Source organism: Peromyscus leucopus, chromosome 11 (assembly GCF_004664715.2).
Source record: "Peromyscus leucopus breed LL Stock chromosome 11, UCI_PerLeu_2.1, whole genome shotgun sequence".
NCBI lineage: Eukaryota > Metazoa > Chordata > Mammalia > Rodentia > Cricetidae > Peromyscus > Peromyscus leucopus.
In genome coordinates, this window is record NC_051072.1 from 26031202 (window position 1) to 26050966 (window position 19765).

Below are 19765 nucleotides of genomic sequence, written 5' to 3' on the forward strand. Positions count from 1 at the left end.
CTTTTGTTCAGAATGAGAGACATCTAATCCCATTTACTTTGGCTATCCAGTTTTCCCTTTATCAAAAATATTGTCCTCTCTCCAGCAGGCATTCTTAGCACCTCTGTGGAAGATCAGTTAGCTGGAGGTACACAGATGGGTTCTAGCTCCTCCAGTTTTTGTGTCTGCGTTTAATGCTGACCATACACTAATAGGATCAGTACAGCTCTGTAAGGACTGATTGTGTCTGTGTTTAATGCTGACCATACACTAATAGGATCAGTACAGCTCTGTAAGGACTGATTGTGTCTGTGTTTAATGCTGACCATACACTAATAGGATCAGTACAGCTCTGTCAGGACTGATTGTGTCTGTGTATAATGCTGACCATACGCTGCTAGGATCAGTACAGCTGTGTAAGGACTGATGTCAGGTGTGTAATTCTGGCTGTACTGGCTCTGTTCTTTTCGCTTAAGACAGTTTTGGTGGCTGGTCCATCTGTGTTTTTTATAACTTCAGAGCTCAACACTAAGTGCTTCACACACACTACTGAGTGAGTAAATAAAAAGAACTTGAAGGCCCTAAATCATAAACAATATTGCCAACTGATCTAAGATGGTGTAGTAGTATGGTGTGTAGCACATCTAACTCACTCTCAAAAAAATAATCCAATAAACACAAGTTTGTTTAAAAAAAAAATCTGAGCATATGGAGGCCCTGGGTTCAGAGGGTGAAACCTGTCAAGTCCAGGCCCATATTGAGACATGGAATCACTGAGAATGTGGATCAGTTTCTAAGCACAATCTCAACCTATTGGTGGCAAATCACAGCAAGCACACTCCTGACTAGGTGTCTCTCCAGCACCATCAGCTGGCATAGTCCACAGTTGGGAAGTTATGAAATCCTAGGGGAACTTCAGAAGAGTTATCAGAGAACTCTGGTCTTCACTAAGAACTCTGAGGGAAGCTGATTGATATTTACCAAGAAAAGGTACATAAACGAACACTAAAACACCAATTGAAACTGTTAATATCTACACCTGTGTGATTCATATTAGGAAACTGACCACTTATTTATTCCCTCTCTAATAAATGTACACCGAGAGCCCAGTGCACAAGGCAGCAGCTATGTCAGACACGAAAATGAAGAGAGGACGGAACAAGCTCTGAGGAAGTCGCCATGGTAAGGTCAGAAGGTGACTGAGTAACAACCATAGTTACAAGAAACCTCTGTACAAAGGACAGGAAGAGCAAGAGGAAGGAGCTTCCACCCTTGGCTTAGGAATCAGGACACTTCTCAGACATGAGACTGAGGATGAGGCAGATGCTCCAGAGAGACTATGTGTGTTTATGTAAGAGCAAGGCTGTGTGGGGGACCCGAAAGGATAAGGAAGAGGAGCAGGGAAACTAGTTGTCATTCCCAGCAGCTGTTGATAACTTCAAGTCAGGCATGGTCTACCAACTACAAGAATGAGAATGATGAAAACCACAGAGCACAAAGAATCTTATGTGTTGGGCTACAGAGCCAATAAAGAATTCAAAACAGATTAATCTTAAATAATATACTAAAAGATAAAGTGGGGAGAATAAACTTAGAGGCTGAAATACTAACGGCGCAACAGGAAGACGACGTCTGAGGCAGTGAGATGGAGTAAGAGGGCCTCATCAGAGGGCTGTCCAACAGCTTGTAACTGGAGCGGGTTCATCTCCAAGGACACCATCACTCACCTGAGTGACTACATATCGAACTGAGCTGGTTACTGGGTTGGAAGCCCAGAATTTCAATGCAGACACAGTAAAGGCAATTGTCATCTGTGTGCTCCTGCAGTCCAGTGTCTTCTGTGCTCTCTAAAAACAGAGAAGCATCCGAATGGACAGAGTTCATTATTTCCGTAAGACTCATCTGCTGACGTAGCAAGTGAAAAGAATTTTTTACAAGACCACCAGTTCCAGATGGAAGACCTGCGTGTTTAAGTAAATAAAAATACAATCCAATAAAGACACCATTAGTATCTTTTTCATGATGTCTTAAAATAATACTTTTTAAGGTGGAAATTTAGAACTCTTTATGACCCAACATTTAATTTTAATTAGGAAATAAAGAGAATAATTTGTTTTAAATTATAAAAATAAAAACAGATAGTACATATACCTTTATTATTTCAATAAGTTTTTGTTTTGTTTTGTTTTTTGTTTTTTGAGACAGGGTTTCTCTGTGTAGCTTTGGTGCCTGTCCTGGATCTCGCTTGGTAGACCAGGCTAGCCTCGAACTCACAGAGATCCACCTGGCTCTGCCTCCCAAGTGCTAGGATTAAAGGCGTGCACAACCACCACCCCATCAGTTTGTTTTTTTAAATAGAAAAAAAAACAAACAGGTTATATTAACATATCATTTCAATTAGTCCTAATAATTGCCTAAACAAAATCAGTAATTCTAAGAGGTATATGTTAAAACAAGATTATAAAACCATCAATCTATGGTTCATATGCATACATTCACTAAAATATAACAGTTCACGGCATGGAATAACATATATAAGTAAGCAAATCCCAATCTTCCCTCACTGTAAACAGCTATACCTCTGACCCACGAAACTGGTTTTAACATTCCTCTTGCACTTTAAGAAAAGAAAAACCTATTCTGGGCTTTATCAACTTGAGAGGCTGGAAGCCTCACTGGAAAAACTGTTTTAATTTTCAGTTGATTGAGTTATTTTGGTTTAACGTTTAAGCTAACCCCAACGTTTAGTGCGCCTAATTTTGACGGTTAGCTCGCAGAAAAGAGAACTTCATTTTTCAGGTAAGGAGTTGCAGCAGAACAAGAACACACATTACCTCCTGCATCGTGGGGAAACACTCTTGCACCTCGGTCATCTGGAGGAGGCACATGCTTTGACTGAAAATAAGGAATATCTTTACCTAAAATGCATACAAAGCACAGTCAGTTTCATCATACAGAGAAAGTCATCTTATGAAGGTTAAGAAAATTCAGGGAAATGCAACAGAAATAGAATTACTGTCGCATACAAATCTCTAAGGCAAAGTTTACTAAAGAAGATTAAAGTTACCAAAACATAACCAAATAACTAGTCTCTTAACCATGTTCTTGGTGAATTAAATGAGGTAGTCAAATCCTTTAGTGTGTATGTAGAGTATCTAGGAGCTAGGGATGCTTCAGTGGGTTCTGAGTGCTTGCTGTACAAGCATGAGAACCTCTACTATCCAGACAATGCTGGGCAAGGCCATGTGTGCACATGCTTGTAAAACAAGACTGGGGAGGATGGAGACAGGATGATGGCCAGCCGGGGCTTGCCGGCTGCCATCTGAGCTCCAGATTCAATGAGCAATGCCATCTCAAGAGGGAGCCAAAGAGTACAAAAGCATGATGCCTGACAATCACCTCTGGCCACTGCAGGTATGTAGACCCACACACCCATATGCACCCATACCACACACACTCTACATACCCACAAAGAAAAATAGACTGATAAATAATAAAATACTTAGTTACGTAAAAGAATATATATTCCTTAGTATTATTATAATCCACTAGAAATTGTGTATTATCTTATGGGAGCAAGGCTACTGTACACAGATATCACATGTGGCTGTTCTGTGTGAGAAAAAGGATCAATGACTAAAACACAAGAAGTTACATCAATCTAAAAGATGATTAGGGATTTACTAAACTTCTATAGACTACAGATAAATCAGACAAGATGCTAATTGATTATGGTCAGACAAGGTTAACATTCCAGAGATTTGAGACTAAACCATGTCTTACTCAAAAGAGCTGAGCGAGAGTACAGAGCAGCTAAGAAAGTGTGATTTTTGTTAACATACTTTTAGACGAAAAATCACCTCAAAAACTTCTATCTTTCCCATAAAAAGTGTATGTACTATAAATTACAAGTTCTAATAAGCAGTTACAGAACATTAAAACACAACAAAAACAGCAGGAAGCCAGCTCATAGGAAAACAGTAGTACTCTGGATGATACCTGGAATATATCATTGATGTCTACTGGAAGAGCAAGTCCAATGTAGTCATCAGAACCTCCGTATGTAGCACTGGATACCATGGACCTAACAGAGGAGGATCGCTGCAGGGTATTTTGATTAATAGGACTTAATAAATCTTCTTTATCTAATGATGCATAACTTAAAGCTTTCATAAACCTATAACATCACAAAAAACCTTGAATTAGCTTCTTCATTTGTACTACTAAGTATATTAAAAAGAAACAAACAAACAAACCCCTAATTTTATACCACCATCAAAGTAGCTAGTCAAACAGGAAGCAGTTTAGTCGGCTGAGAATAGATAGATAAGAACTTTAACATTAGCTGCTATTGCCCAACATATACACAGATTACCAATAATATTGAATGTCACCAAAAGAACAATTGTTATGTTTTCCCAGGTGAAGATGAAAAGGTTGGCAGTAAGAACAATGTCAATATGCAGAAGTAATAAAGGAAACTAATCTAAAGACAGGCACAGCTCAAAGACTATCTTTGTAGTCAGCAGAGTCTGCTGGACTTGCTATAATATAGACAGCTAAAAATGTATCTATTAACACCAAGTAATTTATTTATGAAAAATGAAATTACTCATCAATCTTCTGTGCTAATTAATGCTTTCTTATCATACCAGATTTATATAACACATAAGGTACATATACCATAGTAAAATCCTATCATTTGTAAATATCACAAGGAATATCTCACAGAATACTAACTAGTCTTTCTTTATAGGGCTCTTGGCAAAGGATTCCATAACCATGGCATATGGACATCTCCATAGGATGTGCTTTTTTCATACAGATTACTATTCATGCAACAGACACACTGTTAACTCTCTATATACCTTGTCAAATATTAGAAACACTAACAAAGTCTCACATTACTAATTGGAAAACCAAGTCTTATAAAACGTACAAATGTAAATCTAAGGATTATTTCACACAAAACACACCAAAGAAATGTACTTTAAATAGTAGCCATTAAGATTATAGTAGTAAAAACAATTCCTAATTTCCAAGAATATTCGTATCTGAAATCTATGAATTTTATTAAAGAAGTCAATGTTTTTCAAATGGTATGGTTCTATCTCTTTGAATCTATAAAACTCTCTAAGGACTACTGGTGTAAGAGAAATTATGGGGGCGTTTCACTTTCAAATTCTATTTCAATCAGCTGTAGCTCCATATGAACTGTTTTATTTATTGGGTTTTTAGAGAAAACCTTCAAGAAAAAAAATTCTCTGCTTCAAAAGTAAGAGTTTATAAGTTGAAAACCACTGATCTAGCCTCGCCTCCAGCAGCCTAACTTGTCAGCTCTGCTGCTTGGCTGTAGCTCTGCACCACGGCTTGCTGACAGCAGTGTGGCTCTGTTATGGATTCACAAAAATGCCAGAGAGAGGTACAATAATGACTGATGTAACTAGAACTAAGAGGAGACAAAATTCACTATCTGCTACCAGGACCTTCTTTATTAAATATGTTCCTAAAAATCAGATGTGAGAGACTGATGAATTATATAAATAACTCCCAATTCGGATAGTGAGAATATCCCGCAAGCTAGTGTTTACTTTTTATCAGATAGTGGTCTAACTACTTGACACCTAGTAATCTGTTTAAAGAAAATCATTTAAATGAATATAATTCAACTATGAGAAGTCCAACAACAATAACAAAAACGTAAGTGGGGAACTTTTGCAACAAATTTCAAAGTGTATCATTTAAAAAAAAAAAAAAAGAAAAGAAAAGCCTAAACTGTAGACTGTTAATAGTTTGGCATGACCTAAATATGGAATATTTAATATATGAATAGAAATTTTTGTGTAGTCTTGAGGACCCAGGAATTCATTTAGTGTTTATTAGGTTCCTATTTAATAATTACATGTACTTAAAACAAATTAAAATAATTTAACTGAAATTTTCAGTTATTTTAAAAAAAATAGTAAGAGGTCAACTTTTGGAGCTTTAAATTGACCTACCTGAAAAGGTTGTTTGTTACGGTAGGTCTTAAGCTCCTGATTCCCCCGACATGCTTCTTTTTAAAATCGATCCTTGCAGAAGCGAGAAATAAATAAAAAAAAAGCTTGTGACTTGTGTAACCTTGCAACCAAGTTTATTTTCAGGGCCTAATGGAGTTTATTTTCCCCCCTCGCAGCTGCAAGAATCCATTTCAAATCATATCAGGTAACAAGGAGCTCACAGCCTACTGTGGTAAATGGGTCAGTTCTGAGACTTGGCTTCTGTGGTGCTCACCCTGACTAATGTCTTACATTTCTATCTGTTAAAACGCAATCACGTTGACTTATTTTTAAGCATGTATTGCTCACCTGCTTGGCGTCAGTCTGGACTCAAAACTGTTAGCCTTCATGGTGATGGTGTCAGTAAACAGTACGTCTTTTGCTGGAGATGCCAAAGCTTCGGAGTGCGATAAGGATGGGTGCATTCTTTGCTGCTGCAGTCTTTTCAATGTAGCATAGCCGAAGGCATCTCGAGAACTTGTGTAGCTAAAGTTGCAATCCGCTAGACTTTTTATTGTTGCTATGGAGGGTGCTTTAAGGGACTGTGCTCTTCTAGGAAGTGTATGAGAAGAACCTGGTGGTACCAGGGACACTGAGTTCGATTTGGAGAGAGACAGATGGTTAGACTGTGGTGTCAAGTAGTGGCTTGTCTTAACAGTTTTAGTACTTACCACAGTACTCATACTTCCACAGTCCGTGTCCATAGTTGTAGGGTCTACACCAACTGTCTCTCGAGAGGGACTTGAGCTCATTGAACTTATGCCACTTGTTGTAGTGTCTGTGTTAAAGCTTTGGCTGCGGATCTTCATATGTGAGCTTGTTGAGCTTTCTACAACCAACCTTTCTCGGCTTGTGTTTTCTCTGTGATTCTCTGTACCAAAACTCTTGGGGAATTTTAAGTCATTCTCTCCAATACTTGGAGTGCTGCCAGTGTCTTCAAGGTGCTTATTCCCAACAAAGGAAGTTTCCAGCTGTAATGTTTTCTGTGCTGTGGAGATAGGGGTGAAGTCATCACTGTGGTTAAAGTCAACACTGGGCTCTGTAAGTGTTCTGATTCGCCGGTTGCTTGTCTTATTTTCAGATGACAGTTTACCTCCTTTTGGATCACTACTACTGCGATGTTTTTTATTGGGCAAAGTAAGTGAATTTAAGATACGATTCTTTACAAGTTTGCTGGAGGCAAAAAAGGGAAATGAGTTTTTATCCTTTATGGGTCCAGGTCGGTCATAAAATGCTGGCTCACCATCTTCATTGATGTCCAGGAAAAATGTACTGGTGGAGCTGCTGCCGAACCGCTCATCCTCCAGTATGAACATGCCTGTAAGTGGAGAGCCAGCTGTCAAAGCACGCAAACACGAAGAATTCATCACAGTGCTTAGTGCTACCCCGGCTTATAAGCAGTCATCTGGGGGAACTTTATTCAAAGATAAAAATGCTCCCCTAAAGCGCAGAGTTAGAATATGAATAAAACAGAAGATTGTGTCATGTGAGGATCTGTTCTTTCTAAAGAAAAACTATAAGACTCACCCTGATACAGCATATACAGAGTTTCTTCTGATTTTTCCAAATACTCAGGATAAAATTTAAGAGAAAGCAGGAAAAATCCATCCCTTGAGCATGGTTGCTCATTCTATTGGTACAGAATGGGTATGGTTTCTTCTTCACATCACAGGGGCAGGAGACATTCATCTTAGAAGAAATAGATTTCTAAACTTTAAACATACTGCAGCCTTCTATATCAATGAGTTGTGTATATATGGGTTTAACTAACCAGAGACCAAAAATATTTATGGAAAGGTGCTTAAATATGTACAAATATTTTTCTTGCTGTTATTTCTTAAGCAATTAAGAATAAAATTAACTACTGAGCATCTAGATTAGGTATTAAAGGATCTAAAGATGATATAAAATATTTAGAAGATTTGTATATAAGTCAAATATAGAACCTTGTCACTTTATTCAAAGGCTTTTAGGAACAGTGGATTTGGGTATAGAGGTGGGAATCTGGGATCTCACACAGATATGAAAGGATAACCACATTTACAGGAAACAAAGGCACACATGTAAGCTTCATATTCAAAGCTATTATGTTTACTGTCCATTTTGCCTTATGTGCTAAAACTCAAACTTAGTGTCTACCTGTAATATATCAGTGAACTCAGGTGTCTAATGGTACCAATAAGATTTATTCTATTTGTAACTGTTCTGCTGAGTAATCATTAAGAATTTTAAATATATTTTGAAATAGACAAAGTGAAATCCTAAATGAACTTGCATATTACATTAGCTTTCTATATCTGTGAACTCCTAAGATGTATCTTTTCATATGCAATCTCTCAAAAATCAAGTTTCATCATGTAATAAAGAATATGGACCTGGAGGAGATGGGAATGGGGGGCGGGCTGGGAGGAAGGTGGGAGGGGGGGAAAACAAGGGAATCTGTGGCTGATATGTAAAATTAAATTGAATTATAAAAAATAATATTCTACAATAAAAAAAGAATATGGAGTAGTATAATGGACAAGATTTTATGTTTTTTTCTTGGTGGAATATAGCATTCAACTCTTGAATCATTTGTTTCACGCACCATTTATTTCTGACATCCTATCTTTTAACACTTCCACCAATTTCCTTTTCTCTCCCAGTTTGGAGCATAAACCCAGAGCTTCACATAAAACAGGAAAGTACTCTACTACTGTGCTACATCTGTGGCTCCCACACTATGTAACATCTAGTGAAGATATGACTCTCTTAGCAAATATATTCTACTTCAGTTATGTATACTTAATAAAAAGGAAAGTATTAAGTAAACGAAGGTAGGTAAAATCTTGCTAGATCTGTTTGTTCTGAAAACAAATAGAAGTTATTTCTCTGATATGTGACTTATCATGATCTCTGAGCACACAATTCCCAAAAGCTATCTTAAAAGCACGGGAGAGAACTAGTTAGGCTGGAGGCTGTGATCTCTGTTGTGAGAAGAGAGCAGCCTTTAATAGGGTATCACCATCAAACCATTATTTTGAAAACATAAACTTGGGCTTGAGTGTAGCTACATGCCTGTACTCTCAGAAGACAGAGGCAGGAAGAATATAATCTTTAGCTATTTAGCAAGTTCCAGGTCATACAATACTCTATCTCCAAATAGTCCAAAAACTAAGTAGAAAAGAGAAATGTAAACTTAGAATGTAACAAACAAAGTAAGCTTTGAAATCACAAATAAAAATGCCAATAGATTAACTTTACGGGAATGCATCACGATACTCACTTGATGGTGTAGATTCACTTTCACTGTTATGTCTAGAGCTGGTTGACTCAGAGTTCAAACTGAGGGTGCTTGGGACAGATGAGAGCTCATTGCAGAGCTGTTCTACATCATCTGGAACCACTGGCCACAGATGCTTGCGACTGTGCCTCACAGAATCCCAGCTATGACATTTTAGAATATCACAGCCTTGCTTGGTTTTAGCTATGAGCCCAAGAACATATACACAGGTCCTACAGGTTAAAAACAAACAAACAAACAAACAAAAAAACACATAGTAAAAACAGTTTATAATTACAAGGTGAGATTTCTTAAATAACTATAAAATAATCTGCTATATGGGTATTTACATGTTCCTTAAGAAGATATTTAAAATACATTAAATCTAGTGACGAATAAATGAATCACAGTAAAAACCATGTAAATCTCCTTAATAAAAATAATTAAAACAAAATGAAGGCAGCACAAAGGATCCTAACAAAGCATATTTAAATTAACAATTATGAATCATGAGCTACTTTGCCTTACACCTATTTGTGAATAAGAATATATTCACTAGAAAGACTTCTCAGGTACGTAACATACCCTCTGATGGAAAGAACCTCACACTGTTTTGCAAGTTTTAGTATATCTGGAATCACATTTTCTTCCTGTAGCAAATTAAGCCCCCAATTCGATGAGCCAATATTTCCCTAAAAGAAATAATATCAAATATTTATGACTAATATAGTGAAGAAATTTTAAAAGCTACCAAGAAACAAATTTAAATCCAACTGAGTGAGTGAGTGAGAGAGAGAGGGAGGGAGGGAGAGGGAGGGAGGGGGAGGGGAGAGAGAGAGAGAGACAGACTATCCAAGGTAAAAACAAAACCTTAAATAAGGTGTGCTAGGAGTAAGCAAACATGCTGCTTGTCTTAGAAGGAGAACAAAGGCAAAATACTAATAGCTTAATCATCTATTTCCTCAGCATAAGAATAACCTTTAAATGGTAAGAACAACCTTGGTCTTTGAATATTAATCTAAGAACAAGTCCAAAGTAAAATAATTTTAATTGATTATTAGTGGGAAGAACCTAAAAAACAAAACCTATAACATTACAAAGATGAAGTGTTTATTACAAACCAGGGCCCAAAGAGAGGCTTTCAGTTTTTTAATTTCTTCCCATTTATCCAAGTCTGGAGTACGAACACTGTGACAGAGTTCTGTGATGACATTCTGGAGAAAGAAAGAAGTACCACATAAATAAATAACAATATATTAGGCTTCTAAAATATTTTCTTATACTGTACCACAAGTCAACCAAAGGTTTGCTTTGGTCATTTGTGAACATTTAGAATTACAAGAGTGACTTTACATACAGCTTATTTAGAAGCCACATTAGTGCATAGGTTCTGAGTACATATTCTGGACTTGTCACTAACAAATCTGCATTAAGGTTCAGCTCAACCTCTGAAGCAAGGAAGAAAGCAACTTAATTTTTTCATATATGTGATTATAATTTCTTCAATAAATTGTGAAGAATACAGACCTGAGTTGAAGCTAACTCTACACAACTAATCAGCCACTGAAAAGTTACTTAACTTCCCCATGCCCTGAATTCCTAATCTCTAAGGGACAATGGCACCTGCCTTACAAGGTCTCGTGAGTTAATCTTTTACATATGAAATACTTAGTATCCAGTAGTATAAGTCTTAGATATTATTTTTTAAAATATTTTATGTGTGTATGTGCACATGTGCATGCCACAGCACACTTAGAGATAGCAGAGGAAAACCCACACAAATTACATCTTTCCCTCTACCACATGGCTCCTGTGGACCAAACAGACTGTGAAGCCAGACAGCAGGTATCTTTGTACAAGACAGCTTTTAAGAAACCTTGGCAAAGATATTTATTTTAGCACTATTAAGACTTTTCTTTTACTCCTTTTACAATTTACAATGCGTATTATGTTTTTACCTGTACTTCCAGTAAATGGCAGCCTGTTTTGTGGTGTACCAGTTGTCCGTAAAGGTGTACAGGCAGATAGACATGAGGTCGTTGTAATCTAGTACGATAAAAGATGACTGAGAAAGTCACTAGCAAACTTAAATATGCTAATTAAGTAAGCAAATATTAATAAGCATGATTTAATAATAAGCAGCTATTAATAAGATATGATTTCTAATAAAGCAATAAAGGTATGAACTTATGAGGATTTCGCTGAAAAAAAATAATAGTTCTGTCAGGTCTCAGAGTTTATGGTAAGCAAGCTGGAGCTAGAAAAGCAGACTAGGCTGAGAACATGGAGTGTATCTAAATGGGTCAAAACGAAGCATGTACAGCATGCAATACACACCACTGGAAACTTGGAGCGAGCATTGCTGTGCAGAGATTTTCCTCTATCAGTGTACAGAAATCCTCCATCATTTTAAAATGATCTAGGAACAGCTGATTTTAAAGTGGACATGGACCCACTGACTGGACTGTACCTTTGGTTACTCCGACGAACATAGTTATCACCGTCAATCGGCTTCCTGTATGTAGTGAGTGCTTCATTAAGTTGTTCCTCAATCAAGTCAACGTACTTTGAATTATATTCCTAGAAGATAGCATTGTTTTAATTCTACAGTTTCATAATGGCCATCACTACATTGTGTCAGATATTTAGCACATCTTTGGAGAATAAATACAGGAAAAATAAAAAGTATGTTCATAAATTTTTGGAAAAGGAAAAACATGAGTCATAAAGGCAAATGTTCTACTCCATTTAAGTGTTCTACCCAGCTTCTCCATCTTTCCAAGTAAGTGAACAAATAATGGTTTCTGTAATATTTGAATTCTCACTTCCTTGAAAAAGTTATCTTCTTACTAAACTCTGACGATATTCAGTATAAATTCAAAAAAGAAAATTAATTGTATTATATAATTTCAGTGTTTTTGAGTTAAATTCTTTATCTTATATTTTTAAATCAGGTCAAAAATAAATTTACTTCCTACATACCCTTAAAAAAAAAATTCCAGTTCAATGTTTTAGGCTGAGTATATCATATTGCTATCTTTATTACAAAAGTTTTCCATTTCAAGCTGTCAGCAAAAATTGGTAAATCCAATTTGGAAGGCAATTCAGCCGTATTTATTAGAAATTAAATTCTGATTATTTTTTATGGTAACAATTGCATTTTTAAAATTTAATCCAACTTATATACTTTCAGAAGTATGAAATATATATATCTTTACACATATCTCTATGTAATAATATTGAGCAAGTACCATTTATTTAAAAAATTAGGTTGTGTTGGGCACAATCTAAATATATATTAATAACAGGATTGGCAACATTACACAGTCACTAAAAAAATACAGTAGTAGCCAGTGAGTTAGCTTAACAGGTAAAGACACTTGCTACCAAGCCTGACAAGCAGTTCAATCTCTAGAGACTACATGATAAAAGGAGATGAATGACTCCTGCAAGCCGTTCTGTGACTACCACACATGGCTCATAGCACATGCATCCCTCCCTCTCTCCCTCCCTCGCCTTAAAATACACACACGCAGAGTTCACACACAGTTTAAAAAAAGAATGAGGTAGATCTGAATACACTGCTCTGGAAAGTTAAAATAAAGTGTTAAATGAAAAATTTGTTGTATTTACATTTGCAAACTGAATTCATCCCTTTGTATTTTGAATAAAGAATATATCTATGTATGCTTACAGCTGGGCACCACAACCAAGTGCATACAAAACAAATTGTGAAGGGACAGCATCTTCCGAGAAGACTCCGTAAGAGGGGAGAGAAAACTGCATTGTAAACCACACAGACTATGTCGGTCAGGCACTTAACTTAGTGCCCTGCGAGGTGCATAGAAAGCTCTTCCTGGTCATGAAGTTTTGTATTTTCTCTATAACAGTAACAAGGGTTTAATTAAATATTATCATTATATATGCCTCTAATAAAAACGTCAGTACAAAAAAAAACCTCATTAAGGCAAGTATTTGAACTTCTTACAGAATTAATTATTATCTGTGAGGTATATACTCAGTGATCTCTTCCAGTGACAACTGGAAACACTAGCAACAGTCAGCACCATTGCCAAAAGCAGGAAACAGATGGAGTTTCTGATAGGCATTATCTCGAGGATTCAATTCAAAAATACTGACCTGGAAGGGCAAGGAGACACACCCCTCCATGTCAAGTGTAGACATCTACTACTACGAGATGTAAACAGGCAGAGGACAGATGGACAGGCAAGGAGACACACCCCTCCATGTCAAGTGTGGACATCTACTACTCGGAGATGTAAACAGGCAGCCAGAGGACAGAAAACACTCCCTTGTCAAGAGCTGTACATGAGAGGTCCATGAAAGTAGCCCCTAAGACTGACTTAACATTATGAATCAGCCCATTTAGAGCTAACAAGCCCATAAGATTATCTCAAGTGAGAAAGAATGTTCCTGACCCCTTCTTCTTCCTGTTCCAAACCTAAAGAGGTATGAAACTTACAATCCAAAAAGAGAAGAAAGGGCTGGAAAGAGGCTCACTGGCTAAAAACAATGACTGCTGTTTGGACCCAGGTTTGATTCTCAGCACCTACATAGAGGCTCACATCTATCTATAACTTCAGTTGCAGGGGATCTGGTGCCCACACCAGGCACACATGTGTACACAGACATACATATATGTAAGCAAAATACCCATATACATAATAAAAATAATTAACACAAAAATAGAGGAAGGAAATGAGGGTGGGGATAAAGAATGAACTCTGTCCTTTCTCCACTGATATAAGCCAACAGTAGGCCTGAGCTGGGTAAGAACGGTAAAATTGCATGAGGAGAATTTCAATAGTATGCTAACTTGGATACTGTATAACCTTATAAACAGATAAACTGTTTACTAGCTGACAAGAAAAGCTGTCGGATCTGCCTAACACTTCATCTAGGAGCAAGAAGAAATGATCACAATTAAAATAGGCTGAAAGGCACAGTGCTCGTGAGAAGAGAATTTCTTTTATGCTTCTAAATCCAGTTTGTTGAAAATCAGTTATAAATAGCTAAAATACCAAAGAAATAAAAAGGCAATTATAAAGTAGAATGCTTTCCAAAAACAGCTGCTACATCATAATTAGAAGAGTCAATGACATATGTGATGAAAGTTAATACTCAATAGCTGGATTAATTAATTAAGTAATTATCTACAAGGTTTGGAGAAATAAAGTATGGCCTATATATTTATTATGCATACCTCTCCTCTCAAAAATCACCATTTTTATGAAAAGCAGACAAACTTTTCTATAAAATACCCGGGAGTAAGTATTTCAGCTTCTGTGGGCCATACATGTCACTATTGGTCCCAATCCCCTCAAACTCCAAACCCCCAAAATGACAGTGCCACTGACAATGTCCTAAATGACAGTCTGGGCTCAGCTCTGATGGTTAAACAGAAGGACTGATGGAGGAGAGACAAAAACTAACACTCAGCATTCCTCAGAAACCTGTCAAACGGGCTGAATTAAGTTGTCTGAGGAAGAGCTACTTCCGTTATCTCCCCACTTCCAGCAAATGAGGCAGATGTCTACTTCCCTCTTAGCTCATACCAAAACAAAAATCCAAGCCCCCACACTTTCTTCCAGGCTGTTCTGGATGGCATGTCTCCAGACCCTGTAGTTACCCAGTCTTTTGCTATCCTCTCTGCCTCCTGAGAGGTAGCCATTGCAGCGTTGGACTCCCCCAGAATGTCTTTGGCTATTCTCAATCTATCACTGGAAAGATAGCCACATGGCAGCTACATAATTCCAAATCAACCTTCCTTCTAATCATGGAGTGCTATAGTTCAATGGTTTCCCTGTGCTGTCACTTACAACTATGAAAGAGGAAGTCTGCTCTCAGATTCATCAAAGGTAGCACCCTAAAATGAAGTGTAAGTAGATAATTATATCTGCTTATACAGAACTGTTTTCAACCTTGCCTCATTTAGAAAAATTCATTTTTGCATAGAAGAGCTAAAGCAAAGTCAGTCTGTGTAGTGGGTAGCTGTTCCAGCTATGACCTGGAAGTACTACCTCCATTAAGGCTTCAGTAACTGTCACGCCTACAAGGCGGGGCTGGGAGACGACCCCTGAAGACCCGAGATCGGGATGGAATGGCTCTCTTGGTTCCTGGATCCTGGACGCTTGAGGTAGACTAAGTAGAGTTCTCCAGAGAACACTGCTGGACTGCACTTTACCTTTCCCGGACCCTGTAACCTATCCCCCTTCACTTGTAAGTTATCCCACAAAATAAACCTCCCTTTTAACTACGTGCAGTGGCCTTAATATTTCAACCAATATCTCTGTATAAGAGATCCAAGAACAAAAGGACTGGTGTCAAAGAAATCCGAGCAGTAAAACACACAATCAAAGTTAAATTCAACAGAATGCAGTCAAAATAAACAGGGACAATAAAATGGCTCGTGTAAAGGTACTTGCTGCCAAGTCTGATGATCAGAGTTTAATTCCTAAGATCTACATGATGGAAGGAGAGGACCAATTCCCACAAGTTGTCCTCTGATGTCCATGTGCCTGCTATAACATTCATGACACACAGAATCAATCAACCAATCAATCCAGCACTTTAAAAAGAAAAGGAAAGGAAAGGAAAGGAAGGAAGGAAGGAAGGAAGGAAGGAAGGAAGGAAGGAAGGAAGGAAGGAAGGAAGGAAGGAATAAATCACAGTTAGGAAGTAGATTAAGTATATATTATGAGTATAAAATTAATAGAATTTAGCATTACATATGTGTGGTGATATGAATGTAAATGGCCCCCCATAGACCCATGCTTGGTCCATAGGGAGTGGAACTACTGGGAGGTATGGCCTTGTTGGAGTAGGTGTAGCCTTGATGCAGAAAGTGTGTCATTGTGTGGGCAGGCTCTGAGGTCTCATATGCTCAAGCTATGCCCAGTGTGGGACACAGTTGCTTCTTCTACCTGCAGACTCTCAACTCCTTCTCCAGGACCATGTCTGCCTGCATGCTGCCATGTCCCACCATGATGATAATAGACTAAATCTCTGAAACTGTAAACCAGCCCCAATTAAATGTTTTGCTGCTTGTAAGAGTTGCCTGTGGTCATGGTGTCTCTTCATAGCAATAGAAAGCCTAAGACAATATGAATAGATTTGTTTTTGTTTGTTTGAAGATAAGGTCTCATGTAGTACCGATTGGTCTGAATCATAAAGAAAAAAGTATACAAATTAAATCTTATTATTTAATAAGAAGTTACCTTGTGCCATTTTTCCAATTGTTTTGCTACATAACCCCTTTCATTCAGGTAGGAAAATCCTTTTGGAATGGAGAGAAATCTGTAAATTTAGAACAATCATAGTTGAACACTGAGTCAAAAAAAAAAAAAGATCTAAAATAACATAAATATGCTTAAGAAACAAACAGAGTGTGGAATATTCCCGTCTAAAATAAAAAGGTTAATTATACTTTATTAAAATTTCAAACACTAGGACTTCCATTTCTCCCTACATCTGACGGTTATACAAATAAAACCACTGACGCATTTCTGGAATGGTTTTTAGACAGACATGCTTTAGGGATACCATGACCACCACCGCACTGACGCCCCTTTCAGCTGGAAGAAGCCAGGTCAGCCGGCACGCAAATCCATTACTGGGTCTCCAGCCCATAGCACTGCACCCACATAGCTTGCATGTCCACCCGAATGAGAAAAGCCCATGTTCCCCTTTCTTCTCTTTCTTTCCTAAACCTTTGCATTTCCCCAACATTCTAGGCTTCCTTACTCTCTCTAGTTTCCCTCCCCACCATGATGGGGGTGATCTGACCACCTTGCCAGATTAAGGTACGGCCTTTTGTTCTTCTCTCCTCCACTGTCTGCCTCTGGACAGCTGCTGAGGTTTTTCAGTTTGTCTGCCCTAGGGTTTTTCCTCTTTTAAACTCTAACAAAATTGTCCTTGACCTTCCAATTTATTTTTTCAATTGCAGATAAAATTTCACAATAGATAAATAAATTTCACAATAGATAGATAAATAAACAGATAAATTTTGCAAAAAGACCGAACCTGATAAAAATAAAGAAAACTTCACGAAAAGCATGAGACATATACTAAACACAAGCACACAAACAAAACAAGGAACAGCTCAATTCTAAAATAGGCCTGGTTCAGAAATTTAAAATAAATTCAGAGTATTTCCTAGTCAGATTTGGATCTAACATTAATATACATGACCAGGAGAATATCACCATAAGAAAATGTACTTAATACTTACCTCAGGAGGAGAAGCAAGCCCTTGTCTCCAAGGTGGGATAAGGCTGGTTTCATCTGAATAAGAGCATGAAGATTGGCCTAAAGGGATGATCATCAAGTTAATAATTATGCAAGGACAGCATATTCTGTTACAAAACACTTTTCCATACTGTGCTTTTGTGATATTGCCAATTAAAATGGAATATTTTAATAAACTTCGGCCTAAATGTTTCATTATAACAACAATACAACTCAACTTTACCTTGTCTTCACAAGCTTCATCAAGGATATCCAGCGCTTCAGAAGAAATTGTTTTGTTTTTATCATGTAGCTGAGTCACTAGTAACTCAATTCCCCAATTGTTGAAGAATTCAACATTAGCTCTCAATAAAACCCTTAAATGTTTTGTTGCATACAGTCTGCAGGCCTAGAGAGATAAAGGAACACATTAAAAGTCATCATAGACATCTAGTATCATTTTGAAAAAGCTCTTCTACTTGCAAAGGACAGAAGGACTGAATTCAGGGTACAGCTAGTATCTGATATTAACATTCCTTTTCTAACTAGCAGCCTCATTCTTTTAACTTAAAAGGGTTCTATATGGAGTTCCTCAGAGGCATTAAAAAATGTTTACTGAACAGAATATGTGAGTGCAATCCTAAACTACCACAAATTATGCATCAAATTTCTTGTATTTTGGGAAATCACAGGGGTAGCATATATTGAGAATGATGGACCCTAGAAAAACCATTTTTGTGATCACAGAATGTCCCTTGCTAGCTAAGTATAGCAACTAAAAGTTAGGGTTAACTCAATTTCCATGCCATATTCTTAGTTTACTTAGTATAAAATTGACAGTGACTTAGCCTATAGTTTCTAAAATATTGGAATGGACTGATATAAAACTGCAGTTTTATCTCCCATGGTATACTCACATCAGTAGCTGCTGTGAGAATTTTTGAAAGAATCACTCTGGCTAATCCATCTCTGCTATAGTCTAGGCTAGAAACAGTGAGTTTCAGCAGGTGATCTTGGTTTTTCAAGGAGCAAAGATTAAGAAGACTAAAAAAGAAGAAAATGTATTACAAATTATTGTGTTGATTCATTAACAATTTCAATAAATTTTTCTCCAGTTTAACTGAAATATGACTAACAAATAGAAAATTATGCATTTTCAAACAGACAACCTGATTAGATACACAGCTACCCATCAGGTGATTCATTCATTAATGAATCCATTAGATGATTACTATTTTAGGAAATGGACATGTGAAAATAATTCAGCATACATTTTTTAAATCCTATATAAATAAATATTTCTGAGAAAAGTATTTACCACATATACAGACTAAATAAAAACCATACTGTGTATCTGGACTCATTAAGACCAAAGTTTAGGTTCACTCTGCCACACAATGGGAGACTGCTCACCACTGAAAGACACTGCATTTTTCCAGCATTTTAACACCATGAGGATGACAGGAGAGTGTTCCAATGAATAAGAAGTAGTGTTGACTAAGGGTGGTCAGCAAACCATTGTTCTGAAGGCTTCGCTCAGGTTTCATCCCAGATGATGCATTGAGCCACTGAACAATATCTTTCACGAGATCTTCTAAGTATCCCTGCCCATCCTGTAATTAGAAAGTCATCTCTTATAGCCATAGAAATCTTAGTGATGGAAGTCACTGGTAACAGAAACACTGAATTTGTAGAGTTTAAGCCTTTGAATTAAAAAAAAAAAAAAAAAAAAAAAAAGTAAGTAGCCAGTCGGTGGTAGTGCACACCTTTATTCCTAGCATTTGGGAGGTGGAAGGAGGCAGATCTCAGTGAGTTCCAGGCCAGCCTGGTCTAAAAAGCAAGTTCCAGGATAGCCAGGAATGTTACACAGAGAAATTGTCTCCCCCCCACAACCCCTCCCCCCCCCCAAAAAAAACTATCTGGAGATTCTCTTTATTTTTCCATTTCCCCATCTTATCTGAGAGTAAACCAGGCCATCTAGAGCGTGGATAATTCCCTAAAGTTTCTTATCTAGGTGAACTAAGTTGGGATTCAAATATAGGTCTAAGTTTGTATTTCTTCTTCTTCTTCTTCTTCTTCTTTTTTTTTTTTTTGGTTTTTCGAGACAAGGTTTCTCTGTGTAGCTTTGCGCCTTTCCTGGAACTCGCTTTGGAGACCAGGATGGCCTCGAACTCACAGATCTGCCTGCCTCTGCCTCCCAAGTGCTGGGATTAAAGGCCTAAGCTTGTATTTCAAACAG

The 19765-nt window shown here is 37.3% G+C and overlaps 1 protein-coding gene and 1 pseudogene across 9 annotated transcripts in view; both read right to left on the minus strand.

Annotated features, from left to right (window-relative positions):
• The window catches only part of Rictor (RPTOR independent companion of MTOR complex 2), a 105569-nt gene that overhangs the window by 11686 nt on the left and 74118 nt on the right, over window positions 1-19765 (minus strand). For 2 of the 9 annotated variants that reach the window (XM_037209408.1, XM_037209411.1), the window contains 15 exons: window positions 18940-19139; window positions 18444-18570; window positions 17771-17935; window positions 17531-17607; window positions 16518-16596; window positions 11750-11859; window positions 11238-11325; window positions 10401-10493; window positions 9865-9971; window positions 9283-9512; window positions 6327-7335; window positions 5979-6050; window positions 3976-4156; window positions 2814-2895; window positions 1707-1940 (listed from right to left, as the gene is read on the minus strand). In XM_037209408.1, the coding sequence (XP_037065303.1) occupies window positions 1707-1940; window positions 2814-2895; window positions 3976-4156; window positions 5979-6050; window positions 6327-7335; window positions 9283-9512; window positions 9865-9971; window positions 10401-10493; window positions 11238-11325; window positions 11750-11859; window positions 16518-16596; window positions 17531-17607; window positions 17771-17935; window positions 18444-18570; window positions 18940-19139 (2854 nt within the window). Of the gene's footprint in view, window positions 1-1706; window positions 1941-2813; window positions 2898-3975; window positions 4157-5978; window positions 6051-6326; window positions 7336-9282; window positions 9513-9864; window positions 9972-10400; window positions 10494-11237; window positions 11326-11749; window positions 11860-16517; window positions 16597-17530; window positions 17608-17770; window positions 17936-18443; window positions 18571-18939; window positions 19140-19765 lie in introns of those variants that run through there. The other 7 variants (XM_037209412.1, XR_003735147.2, XM_037209410.1 and 4 more) reach the window with 7 other exon arrangements.
• LOC114697367 lies at window positions 18145-18296 on the minus strand (annotated as a pseudogene).